The 22,862-nt window shown below is 35.7% G+C and overlaps 1 protein-coding gene across 4 annotated transcripts in view; it reads left to right on the plus strand.

Moving 5' to 3' along the window:
• The window catches only part of arhgef10lb (Rho guanine nucleotide exchange factor (GEF) 10-like b), a 68,086-nt gene continuing 45,224 nt past the window's right edge, over nucleotides 1–22,862 (plus strand). For 2 of the 4 annotated variants that reach the window (XM_073823011.1, XM_073823013.1), the window contains exons 1-10: nucleotides 1–285; nucleotides 1,888–1,953; nucleotides 8,494–8,820; nucleotides 8,982–9,009; nucleotides 11,422–11,495; nucleotides 15,217–15,360; nucleotides 18,591–18,724; nucleotides 19,512–19,625; nucleotides 21,002–21,110; nucleotides 21,381–21,484. In XM_073823011.1, the coding sequence (XP_073679112.1) occupies nucleotides 1,917–1,953; nucleotides 8,494–8,820; nucleotides 8,982–9,009; nucleotides 11,422–11,495; nucleotides 15,217–15,360; nucleotides 18,591–18,724; nucleotides 19,512–19,625; nucleotides 21,002–21,110; nucleotides 21,381–21,484 (1,071 nt within the window). In that variant the 5' untranslated portion in view covers nucleotides 1–285; nucleotides 1,888–1,916. The remainder of the gene's footprint in view (nucleotides 286–1,887; nucleotides 1,954–8,493; nucleotides 8,821–8,981; nucleotides 9,010–11,421; nucleotides 11,496–15,216; nucleotides 15,361–18,590; nucleotides 18,725–19,511; nucleotides 19,626–21,001; nucleotides 21,111–21,380; nucleotides 21,485–22,862) is intronic. The other 2 variants (XM_073823012.1, XM_073823014.1) reach the window with 2 other exon arrangements.

The following is a 22,862-nucleotide window of genomic DNA, read 5'->3' on the forward strand; positions in this document are numbered from 1 at the left end:
TAGAGGGAGAAGAGTTTTCATATTCGTGGGAGAAGCCGTGTCAGTTAATGGACTGGGAGTCTCAGAACTTGTTCCTTCACCAAAAGAAAACATTTGAAATCAGCTCTTCACAGCTGCCGTACTTTTTGAGGAAGATACAGTGGTGTCATCAATTGTAGATTCACAGATGGCTGCACTGCGCAAAGATGGGAGCAGACATGACAATGGATTTATATTGATAGCTTGTGATCAATAAGGACAATATCAGAGGGGTGACATTTAAGGGACGTAAAGCCAAGCTTGTGAGTAAGTCTTTCTTTGGACAAAGAGCTTGTATTGTTTTACATATGAAAATCTGACAGTGCAACATAAGCTCACTGGGGGGAAGTGAGTGGTGAAGCTGTGGATGAAATCAAAAATCATCCAGACTATCAGATGAAACAACGATTGTGCGTAATAATACGTCCACATTATGCCATCTGATTTAGTTACTGCTTCATACGAAAGAATTGTTTTGTTCTTTTGTCATTCTGTGATCATTATTTGATACTAATATGATTGATATGAATATAAATCTAGCTTCTAATTAATCAAAAACAGCATTTTTTCCATGAAAGATAAACAGATGGACATAAATAGATTGACCCGAGAAGCCTGGTAGACAATAACAATCGATCAAAGCTGTATTTCACCTGACAGCAATAGTGAATGGCTTTTACTATAGTATAAGTGTGACATTTAAAGGATAATCTGACATTCATATATCAGTTTAGTGCTAAAGCTAATCTGAGAGCAGATTCATGCTCTGTCCTTCATCCTTACCTCCCAGTGGTTTGATATGAGCTGACTCACGTGGGATGACCATTTTGAATCAAAGCTTTCCTGTTGGGCATTTTTTAACCTCAAGGCTATGTGTTTTACCAGAAAAGCTCGTTCTTTATCAGATCTGCTGTCTAATGCATTGATTAAATGTAGGAAGTGGAGAAGGATCTCATTGTACAAAGTGTCTGCGAAAAGAGCGGCCATGGAGAGTTAATATGTGTGGAGGTCCAGATGCCTCTGTCTTTGTGGCTGTGTCCAAGGTGATGCCTATGTTATTTATTTGAAAAGAGTCGCTGGGCCATTCATTGGGCCTGTGGTTCTTACCATGTGCTTTACTTTCGACCATTCAACATTGCTGCTTCTGTCGAAATGGGAGAGATGCTATTTGCCTTTGTCTATTCACTGGCTTCAGCCTGGTCTTGCCCCTGCCCTTCTTTCTAGTGAATAATTCAGGCAGATTGACCCGCAGCGGTAGGGTTATCTATCAGGAAACAAGATGGACAGAAACTCTTTACAAGTACTTTGTGAAGTTTTTAGTAGTAGTGCATCCAAAGTCAGTATTTGTTTCCTGGGATTCAAACTCCATGACCTTGGCATTATTAGTGCCAGACGTTATGGGAAGGAAGAGATCTGATGTGGTTAACAAATTGATGTATAATTTTATTATAAATACTGATTTATGTGACCAAACCTGTCCTGAGGTTTCTTTGTATCGCCCTCCAGTCATGCCTCTCGGTTGAGTTGTGTTGTTCTGACACATGCTGAGAGTCTTTCCCAGTAAATGTGGGAGGAGATTTTGTGCAAGGATTCAGCTGGTAAGGCAAGCCTGGATCTGCTACGCACTGTTGAGGAATTTAACATTTTCACCCTCTCTCCATTAGTAACCTGTCTATGAACAATATAAGAAAAACTTTAATTTCAGTGAAAGTCATATTTCATTGATATCCAGAGGTGTGGTGTTAGTTACGCTGAACTTTCAGGGCGTTTGTGTTTCACTAAAATATTTCAGGTGAAATATGTGTTCAGGGACATTGAATTGTTCATTTTAGAGTAAATGTGTTGACACAAAGGTCTTCTCTTTTACAGGAGTGCAGTTATGACTACATATTAACTTCATGGCATCTCCACAGTCTCTAAACCCTCCTGAAAAAGGTTAGTACATGGATCATGCTGCTCGTTGTTTTCTGGATGTATTAGATGATTAAAATAGAATTCATTTCTATTAATTCATTAAAAGAGAGTTATTCTTATATTATTTATATACTATTGTAGAATTTATGAATATTTTTGAAATAGCTTTTATTTGATATTTGTAGGTTTAATAACTTTCATAACTTTTTTAAGTTAATAACTAAATATTTTTAGATTTAAATATAATTGTTGTTTATTTTAGAAATTTTATTTTATTATTCAGTTACCAAAATACTTTATTAGTTTTAGTTAACAATTCAGCTGCAGGACTTTATGACCTTTTGTTACCGTTAATAACTCTTTTGGAATATGAGATTTCCAGATTTAATTCAAATTTTCGTTTGTTTTATTAATTTGTCATTTTTAGTTCTAGTAATTATTTTATTTTATTCAGTTACCAAAACACTTTATTAGTCTTAGGTAACAGTAACAGCTCAGCTGCAGGACTTTTTGACTTTTTGTTACCGTTAATAACTCTCTTGAAATATGAGATTTTTAGGTTCAATTATAATTTGCTTGTTTTAGGAATGTATCATTTTTAGTTCTAGTACATTTTATTGGTTTAACTTTACCAATTTTAGGGCCTTAATGTAAGATTATTTTATTTTATTTTATTTTACTTTACTTTACTTTATTTTATTTTTTAGCTACCAAAACACTATTAGTTTTAGTTAACAATTCAGCTGCAGGACTTTATGAATTTTTGTTACCGTTAATAACTCTCTTGAAATATGAGATTTTTAGATTTAATTTAAATTTTATGCTTGTTTTATTTTATTTTTAGTTCCAGTAATTTGATTGGTTTAACATTAAAAATGCCATGTGTTTTACATTTTTATTAATTATTAATTAATTATTATTAATTTTTATAAATATGTGTAAATTAACAAAATTGGACAAAATTTAAACACATTAAACATGTAAAAATACTTTTCTTTTCTTAAAAATGGCATATACATTTTTTTTTTTAAACCATAAGAAATCAACATGAATATACAAAAAAAATGCTGGGTTAAAAATCTGGACAAACCCAGTGATTAAGTTGTTTTCGTTTTATTTAACTCAACTATAGCTAAAAATTGCTATATAAAAAAATATATATTAATAAATAATATTTAATATAATACCACAAAATACTTTGGAAATTAATACATATTAATATGTTCAATAATAAACATTTATTAAGAAGTTGAATAAATAATAATTAAATAATAAACATTTTTAAAAATTGCTACATTTAAAAAAAAAAACTACTTTTGGTTCATTTTAAGCAAGCCATATAGTCATTTTTTAATGAATAGTTAAATAAAATAAAACTACCTATATGGTTGGGTTAAACATTTAACCCAACCGCTGGGTTTCTCCATATTTGACTCAGCGCTGGGTTGTATTTAACCCAGCAGTGTACATTAGGATACATTAGGAAGTTGACACATGTGTTTTAAACTAATTTGAGCAGATTTTCTTGATCACTGACACTCGTCATTAAACCCCACACTATGATTCAAATTGAGTTCTTCCGAGCCCAGTGGTGCTTAGTCATGATTTGCTAGTCCTGCCAAGATGTTTTAAGGAGGCACGTCATGTGACATCACACTGTTCACTGCACTCTCTGCTATAAACAAGGCCCAAACAAAGGGTATCTGTGCATGACACATTAGGGTGCGCACTTTTCAAACAAAGAGAAACCAAAATGACAGCATAAGAGCTGTTAATGACCCGTGCATGTCACCTGTACTGGTATAATATTACAAAACAGTACACTTTGTAAAACTCCGAATAAGTTACCTAGTTGAGGGAATACGGCATTACCCTCTTAATCTCCAGAGAGCTTGTGAAACCACTTGAGGGCTCGGCAGCGCTCAAGGTAACTGACCATATGCTCTGCAAAGCAATTCTTCCACCATATGCCACCTGCTCTTGACACACAACTATCCTGCAGCCATGGAGACTGCTTGCATGAGACAATCGCTTAAATTTCTAGCTTCACCCAAAATTCACCTGGCCGGGGCTAAGAGGTTCTCGTACTTTTGCTGGAGCGAGGGGGATGAGGACAAGAGGCACGGTAAACAAATGTTTTGTTGGTTTAGTCATTGTTGAAGGGAATATAGCCCCTGAGTGCTGCATGATTACCGACCTTTAGAGCCATTTTCAAGCCATGTGAGCTTATATTGACTTGAGTAACTGGTTTTATGAGATAAGGTATGCCTTGGAAAGATTGAAGGGAACTTTTTTTTTATTTTTCATTTGTTGTAACTGGTTGCTAAACTGCTGATTCAGTGCACATCCCACTTTCTTAGAGCAAGTGAAAACTTTTAGTAGTAACTAGTATGAAGTACTTTCAGTTGAGTATTCTCTATAGAGACCATATGGTCACATGTGTAATCCTGCTTGTCACATGGTCTGTTTTTCTCCGTCCAGTGCAGAAAAGTCTGTAATCTCTATTCCTGTTCTTTGGCTTCTTTGCTAAACATAACGTTCCAACAACCGCTCAGAAATTGCCAAAAAGTGATGTCATGTTTTGTTGCTTAACTTGACTTACAAGTAAAGTTATATGCTGTCATTACTCTCTTACTGCTAGATTCAGCTCACACTTTTGGTGCATGTAACAGATTGTTTTCATCTGTATTATTTTGTCCATCTGTTCAACGTTTTTTGGTATTTGTTATCAGAGGGAGGGAGTTTTGGCTTATAGCTTGTGAGTTTTGGGTGTTTTTCCGAACAAATCTGATGACTCATAAGGGTTTTGACTCCAGTGTTATGGTCAAAACATATTTTTGAGCCCCTTCTTTGACTGAGTCTGGCATCATAATGCAATACAAATGTAGCTGCTTAGATACAGAATGTGCACTGAATAATGAAGTCCTAATGTGTTTTTTTTGTTGTGTTTATGCTTTAATGTAAAATTGCATTATGCATACTAATTCAGAATGTTTCACTGTAATTAGTCCATAGCAGGCAGGTTCTAGGGCTTACACTGTGGCTTAGTGGTGGTTATGCTGATAAACACAATGCTCATAAAATAAAATTGATATACAGGATTTTTTTTTATTCTTACAAATCTATTTGAATAATATTTCCAAATCCAAATTTGTAATGTACAATGAGGCTTAGGGTTTGGCTTTTTGATAAACACCCAGAACAACCTAGGAACCACAGAGCAATGCTCAAACGATGACGTTGGTGACAGTTTGCCCGATTCATCATGTTGAATCAGCATTGGTGAGAGTGAGAACTCTGACTAGATGTTCGGTTTAGCAAACGAGTGCACAGGAAACAAAGCAAAAGTAATGAAAATGAGCAACTGAGTCAAGATGGCACATACAAGGCTAGTCTAATGTTACATAATCTTATCTGAGTATTCCATTACGTGAATATTGGCTTAAAAACATGAGCCACTCAAAATGTAGGAAGTTATCAGCATAACTATTCAAAATGCTAAGCAAGCACTGCTTGTTTGTTTTGTATATCTGCATATCCACAAGATAAAAATAAACGCTTCCTATAATTGCTGACCAGCTTTTTGCATGTCTTCACTGGTATTTTTGCCCACTCCTCTTTAGCGATGAGCTCCAACTCTGTCAGGTTGGAGGGTCTCCTTGCCATCACCCTTAATTGGATTTAGGTCAGGACTCTGGCTGGGCCACTGCAAAACGTTAATGTTTATGTCTGCTAACAATTTCTTCACCACTTTTGCTGTGTGTTTTGGGTCATTGTCGCGCTGAAATGTCCACTATTGCCCAAGGCCAAGTTTCTCTGCCGACTGCCTGATGTTGTTGTTGATGAGAATATTGATCACCCCCAAAACATTAGGTTACTAAACACTGGGTTTTCAAAAGTATGTCTGTTATTGTGGGGACATTCAAAGCGTTCAAGGCCTTCTGCTGTCAGTCTCTGAAGGTCTGGCTATGTAAGACTATTCTCACTACTCAGAAACCTTAGAATTGCTCAAACAACTACTCAAAACCGCGACTTCTTTGAATATTCATATTTTGGCATTGCACACAGTGAAATTATTGTGAATGAAAAATGACACAGAATAATGACTAACATTTAATACAGATAAATAAGGGTTAATTCTGATCTTATTCATCTGATCATCACCCAGTGGTAAAACAATTATATATGTTTAAAAGCTAATGTTCATCATTTTACATTGGATTAAAAGTAGGGGTGTGCGATCATCTGCAATAATATCATAATTTTAGTTTTAAGGAAAGGACGTGACGTGTGGCCAAGTATGGTGACCCATACTCAGAATTTGTGCTCTGCATTTAACCCATCCAAGTGCAAACACACAGTACTGAACACACCCCCGGAGCAGTGGGCAGCCATATTGCTATTGCTGCGGCACCCAGGGAGCAGTTGGGTGGTCTGTGCCTTGCTCAAGGGTTATTCACTCCCCCCACCGGCAATCCCTGAAGGACCTGAGACTCAAACCCACAACCTTTGGATTATAAATCGTGTCTCTAAATATTAGGTCATGACTGCCCCTGATGTGTGATTTTACTTTATTGAGTATGCAAACATAAAATACCTACAGAGTGCGTGCATACATTACATGATTAAGTCTATAAGTGAGGTGAAACTAGTGTATGTATGCTTTAGAGTCCGTTTTTTGACTGCATGATTCAGTCTATTAAAATGCATTTAGAATGATCACATAATTCAAAATATATATATATATAACTTTATATAGTTAAAAAACTTTTTAGTTTAGTTTAAAAAAAAAAACAGCATGGTTACAAATGTAATCAATCAGCTCAATAAACAAAAAGTTAATTAAGAGGCACACCATATTGCTTGTTTTTGCTTTATTTCCCCAACATAAATCTTTCCAAATGCAGACACTGCACTGTTTTGCGTCTTTGAGCAACATGACAGTGTTTCGTTTTGTCACAACAATGAATCAGTTCAGTTGCTCACTTGCTGTCACCTACTGGTGGTATTAATTTTATATTTAAAGTATGTTTTAAGTGTTAAATAATTTAAAATATCATTATTAAGCGTTTTATGTTTAAAATATCAAAACTGTGCATAACTACTTATGCATTTGTAACTGCAGTTTAAAGATGTCCTTCTAAATGCCACTTTAAATGCAACTTTGTCAAATATAAATTTTGTTTATACTGATTTTATTGGTATTATGACTGATTACATGTAAGAATTTGACTCAAAAGATGATGCACACTAAAAAAATTGCTTTATCAAGGTAAAATGCCCATAAAAAGGCAAAAATCTATTTAAACTTATTTGAAAATAATCATTTCTATCACTACAATTATGAATTTCTAGTATGAAGAATATCAAAAACCTTAGGAGTCAGCTGTCCACGTCCTCAAAATATCTGCACAATAACACACTTAGTACAATATAGTCTAATTATCGTTATTGATAAAATCCCAGAAAATATCAAGATATAATTTTTTGCCAATATCACAAACCCCTAATTAAAAGTTTTGTAGAGTTTGGAAAATTCTGCACACAGTAATTATCAGAATATCCCTTCTCCTATCTCTAAAAATGTCTGGATTTTTGAAATCATCCTGCGGACTCTCATTTTAATAGGCGTTTAAGGCAACTAGTTCACTGCACAAAATGTGTCATTCCCAGAGTTCAAATAACCAGCCGGCGAGTGACTGACCGTCAAGACTGAAACTTGGTCGAAATAATGCATATACTGAAGTTCATACTTCAATGTTAAAAATGTAAAAATGCTGAAAAAAGTTGTTGAAAATATTTAAACAACATTGAAACAACTTTTAATGATTGCTGTAAAAAGGTTAACAGAATACTTATAAATCAATGAAGTTTTATCCTTATAAATGTAAGATGTTAATACAAAGTTGCAATAACGCTGATTCCCTTTGCAAAGCAGAAATTCCACTGCACACTAATGCTCAAACACCCAGAACATCCTAGCAACTACCTAGCAACATAAAAAAAATAAAAAATCACAACACCCTTTTAATCCAACAAACACTTGTAAGCTCTAAATAAAACTGCACAATAGCACTGAAATAACCACCCTAAAACACCCAACTACCTCCTACCTAGCAACACTCAAACAACCACCCAAAGCAACTATAAATCTACTGTATATACACACATCCGCCATTTTGAACCAGTCAAATCTGGTCCTTGAACACTCCCTTTGGACTATGCATATGCAATTGAAGTTATAGACGTATGCAATCAGTTCATAGCTTTTATAGTTCATAGGTTTTTAAAGCCACAGGCGGTGCAATTTTGTGGCATCTTGAAAAACTTGATTTTTACTGTAAGACATGTTGACTTTGCCAAGAGAGCTTATGTGTCAACATGTCTGGACCAGTCAAATGTGGCATCTACGTATACATATACGCGTATAGAAATGCCATGGCCTCCACTTACAACATCCTAGCTTTATGTTGATGAGTTTTTTTTTTCCAGAAAATGTCAAAAATGTGTTTTTTTATCCTATTTTTATCAGTTAAAATGAACCTTTATGTGTTATTTCAGAGTCCGTGGTCACTTCTGTGACTCGGAAGGCCCAGGAGGAGGAAGAAGAGGATGATGAAGATGAGGAAACCGGTGAGATGTTTGAGTTTGATGACAGCGACGACGAGCAGAATACAGTGGAGAACTCTGTTGAGCATAAAGAGTCAGGAACTCTGCATGTGGAAGCTGAGCATTCAGAGAACACTGATGGTAGCACTGCCACAAATGCACTTTATTGTCAAGCTATGAAGCGTGTCACACACCAGAATCAGCAGGCGGTAAACGGAGGGACCCCTGCTGGCTTGGAGGACCAAAACATTCCCACACATCCTTGCAGAGCATACCAAGGTTAGTCTGCATTTTTTTTAACGTATGTTGTATATTAAATCACCTCACTGATTCTTGAAGCATGAGATAAATCTCATTTTTGTAACTTATTTTCTTCCAACACCTAAGAATCAGTGATCTGTGTGTTGAAAAATGAAACATACTTTCTGTTCTCTCCACAGAGATGGTGGCCAGAAAGTCTCCTGACGGGTGAGGATGTTTGTGTTAACACACACAGTTGATTTTTTGACAGATTTATGCCTCAAACATTTTCCACTTGAACATCTTGATCCTCATTATTCCCACAGGATGTCGTTCATAAAGACTATAAATCTTTTACTGTTTGAAGTGTTTGTCCCCCATAGGACTGTCTATTATCCATTGTGTCTTAGCTATATAGTTATATGTGGGCCCGCAAATAGCAGGGGCGGATTTAGCCATTTTGGGGCCCAAGGCAAACACAGACATGGGGCCCTCTACATCTTTTGTTCCTCCTTGTAAAACTGTAAAATCTTATTCTCATAATATATTACCTGTGCAATGATATTTATTGTCAAGCAGAATCTCCTAACTGTATCTGTTTGCTGCTGCCTAAATTGGAATAGTTGTTTATTGTCTTCTATGTTGTTTTACTAAAGCGAGAAGAAAGTTTCTTCAAGATAGAAGACAAGAAACACACGCCATAAATCATGTAAATGATCAATATGGACACATAAATGTAAAATGCTGTACTACAATCTTTGTCAAAAAAAATTTAGGAGCACCCAAATTCTTTTTAGTAATGCACCGATCTTGATTATTCATGGCTGATTCTGATTGCCGATGTTTTACAAGCAAATGGGCTAATTCTGAAAGCCTTTTTATATATATTTATTTTTTATGCCTTAAGCAAGGGACAAGAATGAATGAAAACATGAGTACATGAACAAGATGGTTATTTTCTCTATTATTGGTAGAGCCATTTAAATGAGAGGCAACCACTGCATTTTTAAACAATCTACAGTAGAAATGACAAAAAATAAACGACACAGTTCGTTCTTAGTTGTGTTGACAAATGCAGCCATAATCTGTTAATATTCAAAGTGCAAATAGAGACCGAATTTTTCAAGCATGACAGAGCTATAGACAACACAACTTATTATCTGCTGCTCACATACTAATAACAGCCTAGATATTTTATGTAGCCTAATTTGCGCGCATTGGGAAGTCGCTCTCTAAACGTGAGATATTAAAATTGCTTTTGAATGTGCGTGAGCGTTTTACTTGTTTTGGTTTCGTTTTAACAATCACGCGAAACACTTGTCATTTGATGTGGATGTATGCCACGTTTAACAGTATATTGAGACGGAGGCGCAAGAATGTATAGTATATTTCTTCAATAACTCCCGCAGTTCTGCAGCAGATGCACAGTGACGTGAAATAATGGAATAGTCCAACAGTGTGGTGTTCGAGGGAGGCGCCCGTGGCCGTAAAATATATTCTATATAAAAATATTCTGATGACTTTTCAGAGAATCTTTGACATTTGCCATAAAGTAAAAAAAAAAAAAAATGACCTCGACCAAATTTTTTTGAGGGGGCCCCCTTGCAGCTCGGGGCCCAAGGCAACTGCCTACCTTTGCCTAATGGCAAAGTCCGCCCCTGGCAAATAGGCATGGGCAAGGTGGGGCAATGCCCCCCTAAATGCTGTGACTGCCCCCCCCAAACGTGAAGGCATGCAAAATTCCGAATTTCATAAAAATTTAAAGTAAAATGGTCAGAGCACTCTCTGCTCGCTTTCAAACTAGCTACTGATTGGTAGATGCGTAGGGAGGGAGTGGCTACTCGCCGTCTCACTCGCACACACAGTCACGGCACGGCAGAGCTCAAAACTCAGACATCGTTCTTCTAAGTAACTTTTCTTTCGCAGTCTCTCACCGGAATTATTTGATTACTATAACTCTGTTCTTGTTCTCTCTCTCTTCTCTCTCTCTCTCTCTCTCTCTCTCTCTCTCTCTCTTTCTCTCTCTTTCTCCTCACTCATTTACAATTTGTTGAAGTGAATCAAGTAACGAGTCGAGAATGCGTAGATTTCTGGTTGCTAAAGCTAAACCTAGCAGTAGCAGCAGTGCACCGGCTCATCGGGTGGTAGTACAGAACTACACAAAAAAGAAATAAAAAAATATATAAATTAAATAAAAGACAAAAAAGAGAAAGGATAGACAGATTTGTGCCAGTCCCAAGCCCAGGTAAATGCAGAGAGTAGGTCATCAAACATAAAACCTATAAGACAAATCAAATGGATCAAAGGAGAAGATAGAGATATGGATAGGTGGACTGATATGATGACAGCATAGTTAGTATAGTTTTCTTTGCATAGATGATTAGAGAAGCTCACCCACACTCGCCCCCCAATATTCTACATGCACCCCCTACTGGGGCTGGCTAAATCCGGCCCTGGTTATATGGTTGAAGATTTACCGTTTATGTGACACATTTCTTACTGTATTAGTTATAAAGCAACTTGCTCTGACTCTAGTGACATCTAGTGGTAATGTGATGTGACCATTAGCACACAGTGACTGAGAAGAATAAACATGAAGAGACAGTGTTTCAGTACTTCTGCATTCTTGTTTTGTTTTAGGAGTTCTGCCTCAGCCGAGCTTCCAGTAGCCGAAGAACAAACAAGCTTTTGGAAAAGAAATAACATTTATGAAGGTATTATACTTAGAGGATATCTGTAGTGTTTGTGGTTATAAATGTTGTGAGATGAATCTATTTAAAGCAGTCTACTCGGACTGGACGTCCCAAAATGTGTCACTCCTAGAGTCTAAATACCCATCTGGCTAGTGACAGACCGTCAACACTGAAAAGTGTTGAAATAATGCAAGTTCTTGTTTCAATGTTGAAAATGTAGAAAGAAATATATTAGTGATGAAATTGTATGAAATTGATGTAATGTTGCAATATCAATGCTGATTTGGTTCATAAAACAGAAACAAAGTTCAGCAATGATCCAGCCTTTATCTACGGCATTGATTCTCTTGAGAATAAGCAACGTTGAGAATAAATGCTGGCTGGGAAAGCATTTCAGTGCTTAAATCTGACAAATTTGTTTGAAAATGTATCTTCAGGTTCATATTTTGGGCCAGAGGGCCTCTATACAGCTATCCAGAAGTCTCCCCACAAACATGCTCAGACAGGTTGGTGGCTCTGAGAAGGGGCTGTGCCTTGTCTGCATGTAAAGCCATATTAATGCACAAATCAGCATGGAAATCTGAAAAAATAGCAATGACTAATCCGATCCAGACCCACAGAAATCTCATGCGAAAGAAAACAACACACCCATGCCAAATGGCCACACTCCAGCCTAACATATCAGATTCTTTGGAGATTTTTCTTGCAATCTGATCAAACACAACAAACAAGTAATCGTGCCAACATGATCATACAATGAATGAATATTAAATCCTTTGTCAATATAATTAAGTTGCCTAAATTGTGAAATCTGCATTAGAAAAGAAAGTTTATGCATGTTTCAAATACTTCATGTAAACTAACAATATTACTAGGCATTATTTTGAGAAGTCAAAACAGTTCTACGGCCACATTCAAAGCTGTGTCCCTTGGCTGTTAAACAGTCTCTGCTATGTGTGTGCAGCCCCAGTTCACTCTCGGGAATGGTTCAGTGTGGTTTCAGAGCTCACTCTGTGACTGCATAAAGGTACAATCCCCACTCCCCAGGACGGTTGGAATAGCTGTGTGGTTTTTGTATTTGACTGTAATCATACATAGATCTCCTTTTTCTATTACACGGCTCTCTGGAATACTTGATTCTGATTGGTCAGTCCCCACCTTCAGTCGTCTGATATTTCCTAATATTCTGTGTTGCCCATGGCATACTGTATAATCTTTCTGCTCATACTGGTAACTTAAACCGCCGTGACTTTCATGTCTCTCGTATTACGGCAGATTTTTTCTCTTTTGCAAGATGCAACTGGCACCTTTTTCTCGGTTTTTGATTGCATTGATGATTACACTGCCATTCAACAATGCTGTTTGGGATCAGTAAGATTTTAATGTTTTTAAATTAGTTTCTTATGCTCATCACGACTGCGTTTATTTGATATAAAATACAAAAAATAAAATATTGTGTGAAATATTGTTACAATATAAAATAACTAGTTTCTATTTTTTTTAAATATACATTAAAATATAATTTATTCCTGTGATGCAAAGCTAAATTTACAGCATCATTACTCTGGTCTTCAGTGTCACATGATCCTTCAGAAATCATTATAATATGCTGATTTATTAATGTTGAAAACAGTTGTGCTGCTTAATATTTTTTTGAAACCTGTGATACTGTGATGCTGTGAGGATTATTTGATGAATAAAAAGTTAAAAATACCAGTACATTTTTATTCTTTCTTTTTTTGAAAGAGATGAATAATTTTATTCCACAAGGATGTGTTAAATTGATAAAAGGTGATAGTAAAAAAACTACTTTGAATAAATGCTGTTTATTAAATGCTTTATTACTTTTTATTCATCAAAGAGTCCTAAAAAATAATCACAGGTTACAAAATATTAAGCAGCATAACTGTTTCAATAATAGATCAGGATATCAGTATGATTTCTGAAAGATCTTGTGACACTGAAGAATGGAGTAATGATGCAGTTTTTTCTGGATTTTGATCAAATAAATGCAGCTTTGATGAGCCTAAGAGATTTCTCAAGAGTCTAAAAAGCATTTTAAAAAGCATAAAAAATCATACTGATCCCAAACTTTTATAAGGCAGTGTACCCCAGAGGATTTATGTTTTTATATTACTGAAATATTGTTGCAGTGTTCCTCTTGCTGCAAACAACTTAAATAAGAATTCCATGTCAAAGTACACTACCATTCAAAAGTTTGGGGGTTAATGGTTTTAAAAGAAGTCCCCATTTATTTAATAAAAATACAGTACAAGCCGTAATATTGTGAAATTTTATTACAATTTAACATAACTGCTTAATACTTTTTTAGAGTTCATTGATGAATAGAAAGTTTAAATATTTGAAATAGAACTATTTTTAACATTATAAATGTCTTTACTGTTACTTTTGACCAATTTAATGCATTCCTGATGAATAAAAGTATTAATTTCTTTAAAAAAAAATCGTACTGACCTCAGACTTTTGAATGGTACTATATTTATTTATTTGGTGAGTAGCCGTGTAATAATAAGCAGTCTATTTTGCTTGACTGTACATTATCCCTTACATAGAGCATAGTTATATCTTTCTGGATTCCTTTGAACCCTTTGTTTACATCATTCGGGAATAATTAGCCACCATGTCAAGTCTTTTTTGTTTCAGACTTTTGGAGTATTTTGACATTATAGTAACTAAGTTTTAGGCTATAGATAGATGTATTGTAGTGCACGGTATTAATACTGAAATACAGGCTCTTGCTGTGTTTGACTAATAGCGAGAACTGGCTTCGATATCCACTCCCTTCTGCTGTCATTTCTTTACACTTTTAGGTCTTTGTGTCTTTTCCTCAGTGCATAAACATTTACATATGTGCATCACACTGACAATTATTGCCATTTACACAGCCACATAAAAACATCCCGGTTTCAATACAAGTAAAGCTATATCAACAACATCTGTGACCTGATGTCAGTTACTGCAGAAAATCATTTTGAGCCGCAAATGTTGAGAGTAATGCACTTATGCAAGTGCGATGCCAGAAATGCAACTGTTTCCAAATAGATTTCACACATTTTTTTTCTGCGGTGAATAACATCATGTCATAGTTGGGTTAAACCTAGAATATTCCCAGGAAAGATATTTATATTGTACTCCTACACCTAATTAATGTGTTCTCAGAATTTTAAATGATCTCCCTCTGACATCGCAGACAGTAGTCTCGATATATCCTTCAGATATTCAGAGGCCTAAACAGTTTAAAGAACCTTTCACTTTGAGATATTTTGAGTTCCCGTGGGGGAGACTCAGCGGGCGACTTCATTAGGTAAAAAGAGGTTGTCAACAAATCTGCACACACTGTCACAGTACAGACAAGTGTATGTATTGTCGATCTGCTATTCGTGTAGGAGTATGTTTGTTATTTTGTAGTGCTGTTGTCAGAATGCAAGCTCAAATCTAAGTCAAAAGGATTGTTAATGTGCTTTTCTGTGCTAATCAGGGCTGAATGTCATTTGCACTATGTTTCTCAAACTGCACTGAGCTTAATACCTCGCTAAAGTTCGCATGAATGATTATCAAATGATGTTTGCAGTTACTTGTGCTTCAATGTCCAGACCACTTAAAGTAGTATCCTATCCTTTTTTGCTATTTGTGCTTAGAATATGCTCAAACAGTTCTGTTAGGAGTTTGTATTAGGAGTTTATGAAGTGTTCTTGTTGTAACTATATGAATGACATTCTAGGTCTCACTTCTCAAGGGAAAGCTGTTTCTGAATCAGCTGAAAATTCACCCTCTGAACAACTGAAGGAGAACTCAGTGCCTCCCGCTCACTCAGAAGTCATCTACGATGATGTGCCTTGTGAGAACATCATGCCACCAGATGCAGGTCAGTGTTTGACAGGGTTTCAATGGGCCCTCAAAAAGTCTTAGATTTAGTTGTATTAAATTTGAGGCCATAAAGAGTCTTAAGTGGTACAAGAAAATCTTATTTATGATTTCAAGAGGTCTTAAATTTGGGGATGGAAAAACAAGAATTGCGATATAGCTTAATTTGACGATTAAACTTTAAAAGATGACTATGATAACATTAAATAAATATGAGCGCTGCACGTTTTAAAGCCAGATGCATTATGTACTATACTGCAATAAATGGGGAAAACGCTATTTCTGCTGTTCTGAAAGTGCCACCTGCTGGCAGATGATGAATGTGCATTTCCAATTAGCCCGTCTGCTGTTTTTGTTTTTAAATTAATTTGATATTTGATACTTTTGAATTTATTTTTTAATCCCTTTTAAAAACTAAAGTGTGAAGTTTATCATTTTCTAAAAGTTTTGTGTGTGTGTGTGTGTGTGTGTGCGCGTGCGTGTGTGGAAACCTGTATCTGAACTGTAAATCATTTTTACAGTCATTTTACGGCTTAATATATTACCCCGCTCATATGGTATTAATTTTATTAGTGTAAATCTTAAAAAAAGTCTTAAAAGCCTTACATTTGATTTTTAAAAATCCTGCAGATAGGTCTGACTACGGGCATCATCTGTCCAGATTAGTAATTTCATCACCCATAGAAAAATTTCACTTGAAAGCTATTTAATGTCTCAAATGTTTCTTTAAGATAGCAATGAGGTGAAATAGAGAGCAGGCATGTATTTGTTTTAGGGCTGTCAGTTTAACGCGATAACTAGTTATGAAAAAATAACAAGATAGTGTTAGGAATAGTTTACCCCCCAAAAATTTTATTCTGTCATCATTTATTCATCCTCATGTCGTTTCAAACCTTTCTTTTGTGGAACATAAAAGAAAGTATTTTAAAGACTGTTGGTAACAAAGCTGGTTTGGTTACCACGACTTTCATTATATTAACAAAAAATACTAAGATGTTTCTCAAATAATCTTCTTTTATGTACCATAGTAGGCCGTTGCAGCCTAAATGTTTATGTGTAATAACTTTTATGCTGAAATAAATATTTATTTATTAAGCTACAGTTTGTATTGTCTACTTTCTACTTTCTCATTTAACACAAAAATAGCTTTAAATAATCTTTTGTGGGTATTTTCACAGTCAAATTTATTTTTCAATTAATATGCAATTAATTAGATTAATTAATCAGCACATCATATAATTAATTAGATTAAAAATTAGACTGACAGCCCTTATTTATTTATTTTCAGTTTTTCTCATAATCTCACATGTTTCTACTCTCTACTCTACCACTGTACTGTGGTAAAATGAATGAATTTTATTCATTGGTTTTTCTTTTGTAATAACTTAATAAGAAAAGGTACTGGTAATTTTCTGCCAGGACATTATCTGCTTTTCCACCGATTAGATGGATGATGTACAGTTTCAAAAGAGATCTTAAAAATGTTATCAACAGTGCACAGATTTACCAAGATATCAGTGTTTACAATCAAAAATCAGATTTCCTTAACAAAATGTCTAAAGTCAAACTATCTGGCCTGTTATATCTGCATTAAGGACTTCTAGAAGAAACATCTGACACATTCATATCCATGAATTCTTTAAAGGGATAGTTCACCCAAAAATGAAAATTTGATGTTTATCTGCTTACCCCCAATGCATCCAAGATGTAGGTGACTTAGTTTCCTCAGAAGAATACAAACGAAGATTTTTAATGAAAACCGGTGCTGTCTGCCAGCCTTATCATGGGTGTGGATGGGCACCAGACCTTTAAAAGTAAACAAAAACATGCACAGACAAATCCAAATTACACCCTGCGACTCGTGACGATACATTGATGTCTTAAGACACGAAACGATCGGTTTTTGAGAGAAACTGAACAGTATTTATATCATTTTTTACCTTTGATACACAGCCACGTCCATCTGTAATGTGCACGAGTTTGGCATTAGTCACGTCACATGAGCACGCAAAAAATCAGTGAAAAGTCCCGGATGAGTTTGCGCAAACTAATGTAATCTTTTAGCTTTAAATCGGTTTAAACAATCAGGATAAGCGCAAGTATTTACCATTTTGAATAGCCGCTATACCCACAATCTCTGTGCTCTGTGTAAACAATGAGTGTCGTATACATGCGACAGATCGCTTCCGGCGTTTGCGTATTCTACCACAGAGCGCGTGCTCATGTGACGTGACTGATGCCGAACGCTTACTCAGGAGAGATGGACGTGGCTGTGTATCAAAGGTAAAAAATGATATAAATACTGTTCAGTTTCTCACAAAAACCGATCGTTTCGTGTCTTAGGACATCAATGTATCATCACGAGCCGCAGGGTGCAATTTGGATTTGTCTGTGCATGTTTTTGTTTACTTTTAAAGGTCTGGTGCCCATTCACGTCCATGATAAGGCTGACAGACTGCACCGGTTTTCGTAAAAAATCTTCGTTTGTGTTTTTCTGAGGAAACAAAGTAACCTACATCTTGGATGCATTGGGGGTAAGCAGATAAACATCAAATTTTCATTTTTGGGTGAACTATCCCTTTAAGGCAACAGATCTTCACTGCAAAAAAAGGGCTTATTTGAGAGTTTTTGTCTTGTTTCTAGTCAAAATATCTAAAAAGATGCTAGATCTTTGCTAGATAAGCAAAATGATGTAAGATATTTAGTCTTGTTTCCTGGGGGGGAAAAAAATCTAAATTAAGTGAATTTTGCTTTAAACAAGTAAAATTATCTGCTAGTGGGGTAATAAAAATAATCTTGTTTTAATAGTATAATAATAGTATTTTCCTTTACCCCACTGGCAGATAATTTTACTTGTTTTAAACAAAATTCACTTAATTTAGTTGTTTTTCCCCCCAGGAAACAAGACAAAATATCTTAATTTTGCTTATTTAGCAAATGCATCTTGATTTAAGAATTTTTTCAATATTTTGACTTAAAACCAGACAAAATACATGAGACCCAACCAAAAAAAGTGCAACTGCTAATAAAGTGCGAACTCGGCAATACAATTTTACCTTAAGCAATAATTCTACAGTGACGGCATTCATATAGCATGGTTTATTTTCAACCTGTAGTATCTTGCCTGTACCAACCAACCCACCTATGTTTCCAGTTTAGATATATCTTATATGTATCTTGACTCAGATCTTACTTCCTCCTACTTCATTTTTTTTTTTTATTATGTTTCAGAGGATGATGTGATCTACGAGGAGGTGCAGAGGTCTGGTGAGTCCGGACTGATAGACAACGGCTGGGGCTCCAGTGAGTTTGAGAGTTACGATGAGCAGTCAGACAGCGAGACCAAGCAGCCCACCCGCAATAAGGTACAAATACACTGCCCATTTATTATCAACACTGTCTGAATAATTAATAAAATGAATGAATTAGTAGGTAGTAGTATACAATGACCAACGAAAGTCAAAAGCAATATCAAACAGTGCTCTGTTCAAGCTGTCCAGCATTAGCTCAGCCAATAGTGTGTGTTTAGGGGCGGGGCTATTGATTTGTGTGACCAGTGGCAAAGAGGAGCTTGTTTGAAATCATTAATTTTGTTGCTAATTCTGTTCAGTGATGCTAGTAGAGCAGAAATGACACACTTCAACTTTAAAAAAGGAAAGGTTTTTTTTCGGCACTCGGTTTGTTTTCAGTTCTCCTTCCTTGCTGGCTTTACCCTGTTCCTGTTCTTAGTTAATGTCTGTTGATGCATGCTGAGAGGATCAGGTCTTAATCCACAGATGTTGCACGTCTTGCATGAAAACAGGTACAGAAAGCCTTAACTAGACTAACCAGACGGCCTTATGCGGTCTGAACTTGGGTACTTCTGTTCAAGGAATAAATTGTGAGTAGTAGAGCTGTTTTAGTACCGTAAACCGAGACAGACACTATCTGAGGCTAATCTCTGGTCTTCTTCACGCTGTTATGTCTGTCTTCAGTTCCCTCTGTTGTTGGCCTTGATGTTATCACTGTCTGCCTTTGTTTGTCACTCCACCAATCTCATTATTTTCCTCCTTCTCCCCTCTATTTCTTCCATCTTTCTTTATGCACTGATTTATTTCAACCCCACACCCCTCTGTACCACCCGTGGACATGGCTTTGCGGTAATGGATATAGATTTCCCCAGATGTACGACGTCTGAAGCAACGCTGCGTCCAGACCAGGCGCGAGCTAGCCATGCGGTTAGGGGCTCGAGATGTCGGCCAACTCAAACAAAACTATGACATTAAGGTACATTTATACAGCGGTGGGTGTGTGGTTATCACTGATTCTTGAGACTTGGGACAAAACGTCAACTTATGAATGACTGCGCTTGTATTTTTTGTCACAACTATGATAAGTTACATTTATGAAGGAATTGTTATGGATTTGTATAGAATTTCCCTTATTTTAAATTTGTGTAATTAATAATTAATAACATGAGACAAACAAAATGGTTCTGGTATTTAATACATGTGTGGCATTAAAAATATATAAGTAATATTTCTTAATATACTGTTTTTTTTTAAGAAATTATTTTATTTAGCAGGGATGCTGCTGATCAAAACTGACAGAAATCTTTTAGTCTTTACATTTTTTAATAAATTACCTTTCTATTTATCAAAGAATCCTAAAATTCATTATGGTTTCTACTAAGATTTTAAGCTGCAAAGTTGTTTTCTATGGTAACCCGTTTCCGACCACTAAATAAAAAAAAAAGGTTATTGCGACTTATCTCACAATTCTGACTTGTTTTCTCAATTGCGAGTTAAGTCAGAATTGCGAGATATAAACTCACAATTCTGTGAACATATCAGTCAGACTTGAAAAAGTCAGAATTGCACATTCATATCCCGTAATTCTGATTTTATATCCAGCAATTCTGATTTTATAACTCACAAGTGTGCGTTTATATCTCACAGTTCTGAGAAAAAAAGTCAGAATTGCAAGTTTATATGATGCAATTCTGAGGAAAAAAGGTAAATTTTTTTATTCAGTGGCAGAAATTAATTAATAATAAAAAGCATTAATAATAAAAAGTATTTTTTGAGCACTTAATCAGCATATTAGAATGATTTCTGAAGGATCATGTGAGACTGAAGACTGGAGTAATGACGCTGAAAATTCAGGTTTGCCATTGCAGTAAAAAATTACATTTTAAAATATATTAAAAGAGAAAATTGTTATCTTAACTAATAAACTGTATTTTTTAACTTTGAGAATTGATGAAAATAGGAGAAAAAAGCACATGGAAGAAGCAGTAGAGCTCTGCAGCATGTTTTGTCTCAGTTTTAAGGGTCAGTGTTATATTACACATTAGACTAAATCTAGATCATGTAGAAGTAGTTGCAATTTCAACTGTTCACCAAAATTTATTTACAGCGATTAGTTATGTAGTCGTCCGCCATGTTAGTCATTGTACAATGGAGAGTCATTTTTTGTACATAGAAAATGAAACTGTGTGAATTCCACAACTGAGCAGAGAGTGACTTTGAGGGTTTGTCCTGGTGCTGCTGAACACACTGATCCACAAACAGGAATTTATCTCTTCTCTTTTATTTCTGCTGATTCATTTTGTTCCTTGCTGTCATCTTATGCACTCAACCGATCTCTCTTTCCTCCCACAGGTTCAACAGCTCATGAAAGCAGCTAGGAATGGCACAAAAGATGGACTGGAAAAGACCAAAATAGCCATGATGCGCAAAGTGTCCTTCCTGAGTAAAAAAGACTGCACAGGTTTGACTTTTTGACTCTCATTTCCTCTTGTTAGTTTCTGGTGTTTTTACTGACACCTGGTAAGTTACAGTACAGAAACAACACTAGAGACTAGATGCCACTTTAAATGTTGTGAGTGTTTGAGTTATTCTGAAATAGCAAGTGGCATGTGTTATTACAGAGATACAAAATAGTATTTACCTAGAGGGAGGAAGTAAGCCAAGATGGAAGGTATTAGAATAGCCAGTGAGAATGAGGCGGTTAAGTGTGGTTTTGACTGTCAATGTGCAGATGACACAGAGGAAGATTCTGGATATATGGATGTGACTGTATCTGAACTCAAACATCCTCCACCTCAACTTTCTCCAATGCCAGAAGGGCTTAGCAGCCAACAGGTATGTGTTTGTATGTACGTATGTGTAAATCGGTCTGCATTACTATCAGCATCATGCTTGCCCTGCTTATTTATGACATATGTACATAGACTACCTACTAAAATATTTGTGGACAGTAAGATTTTTTTATTTTTACTGTTATTATGTTATTCATTAAAATGATCAAAAGTGACATTAAAAACAGTAAAGGTCATTGCACACTCAGTGCAAAATTTTCGTGTGCGTTTTTTGGTTTTCTCTCATTCGTCATCCTATCAAAATGCTTGTTACGAATGCGAAAATGCAAAAAATCAAACCTGATCTGATTTTTTTTATGACGGACGAAAGTTTTGGAGGCAGTGTTAACTCGATTGACATAACATGAGGTTTATTTTTTAATGTGCGAAAATTTCAGACAAAAATTTCGTACTCAGTGTGCAATGGCTTTATTTAAAATAAAAGCTATTTTTATTTAAAAAATGTTTCTATTCATCAAAGAACCATGGGAAAAAAATATTTTTGCACAAATATTAAAGGGATAGTTCACCCAAAAATAAAAAAAAAATAATTACTCACCCTCATGTCGTTTCAAACCCGTAATACATTTGTTCATCTTTGGAACACAAATTAAGATATTTTTGATAAAATCCGAGAGCTTTCTAAGCCTGCATAGACAGCAAGGCAACTGACACGTTCAAGTCCCAGAAAGGTAGTAAGAACATAGTTACACAGAAGAAAAGAAATTGTTGAATAAAGTTATTTTTATTATCTTTGCGCACAAAAAGTATTTTCGTAGCTTCATAAAATTAAAGAAACCGTATGTAGGATTGTGGCCAAAACTGGTACTGCAATCACTTTCAAAATACTGTAGAACGTTCTATCCACTCTCCCTCCCCCCTGACTCGAGGTTGCCAGCTAAGCTGCAGGATCCAGCAGGAAAGTAGGCTGCTACAGGAGCTTCCAATGGCAAGTGACGAGTCCTACACAGTAATTTTTTTTCCTCTGTTAATTATGTTTATGCTTCACGAGAGATGTTTTGCGAAGTAATTATTAATCGCAAAAATTTGCTAATAGCGATTAGCCAAATATTTTGTAAAGATGTACTGTAATACCACATTTCAGTCGGAACATAGATTGTTTTCATACTCTGCTAGTGGTGCGATATAAAGCTTTTTATGAACACATTTAGCACGGGCGACCGTGGGAAATCCACTGTTTACGGAAGCAAAGTTAGCCAAACATAGATGAATCTTACCTGTCCTGTCCAGGAGAAAATCAGCAACGTTGGCGTCTGTCTTCAAATTCTTCTCCGTTTTCAGCCGTCTCCATCTTTCAAAGGCATCTCCTACACAAATACTTGTTTTATTTCGGACTTTGTCACGACGTATTTCGGATTCAT

This window comes from Garra rufa, chromosome 18 (assembly GCF_049309525.1).
Source record: "Garra rufa chromosome 18, GarRuf1.0, whole genome shotgun sequence".
Classification (NCBI taxonomy): domain Eukaryota; kingdom Metazoa; phylum Chordata; class Actinopteri; order Cypriniformes; family Cyprinidae; genus Garra; species Garra rufa.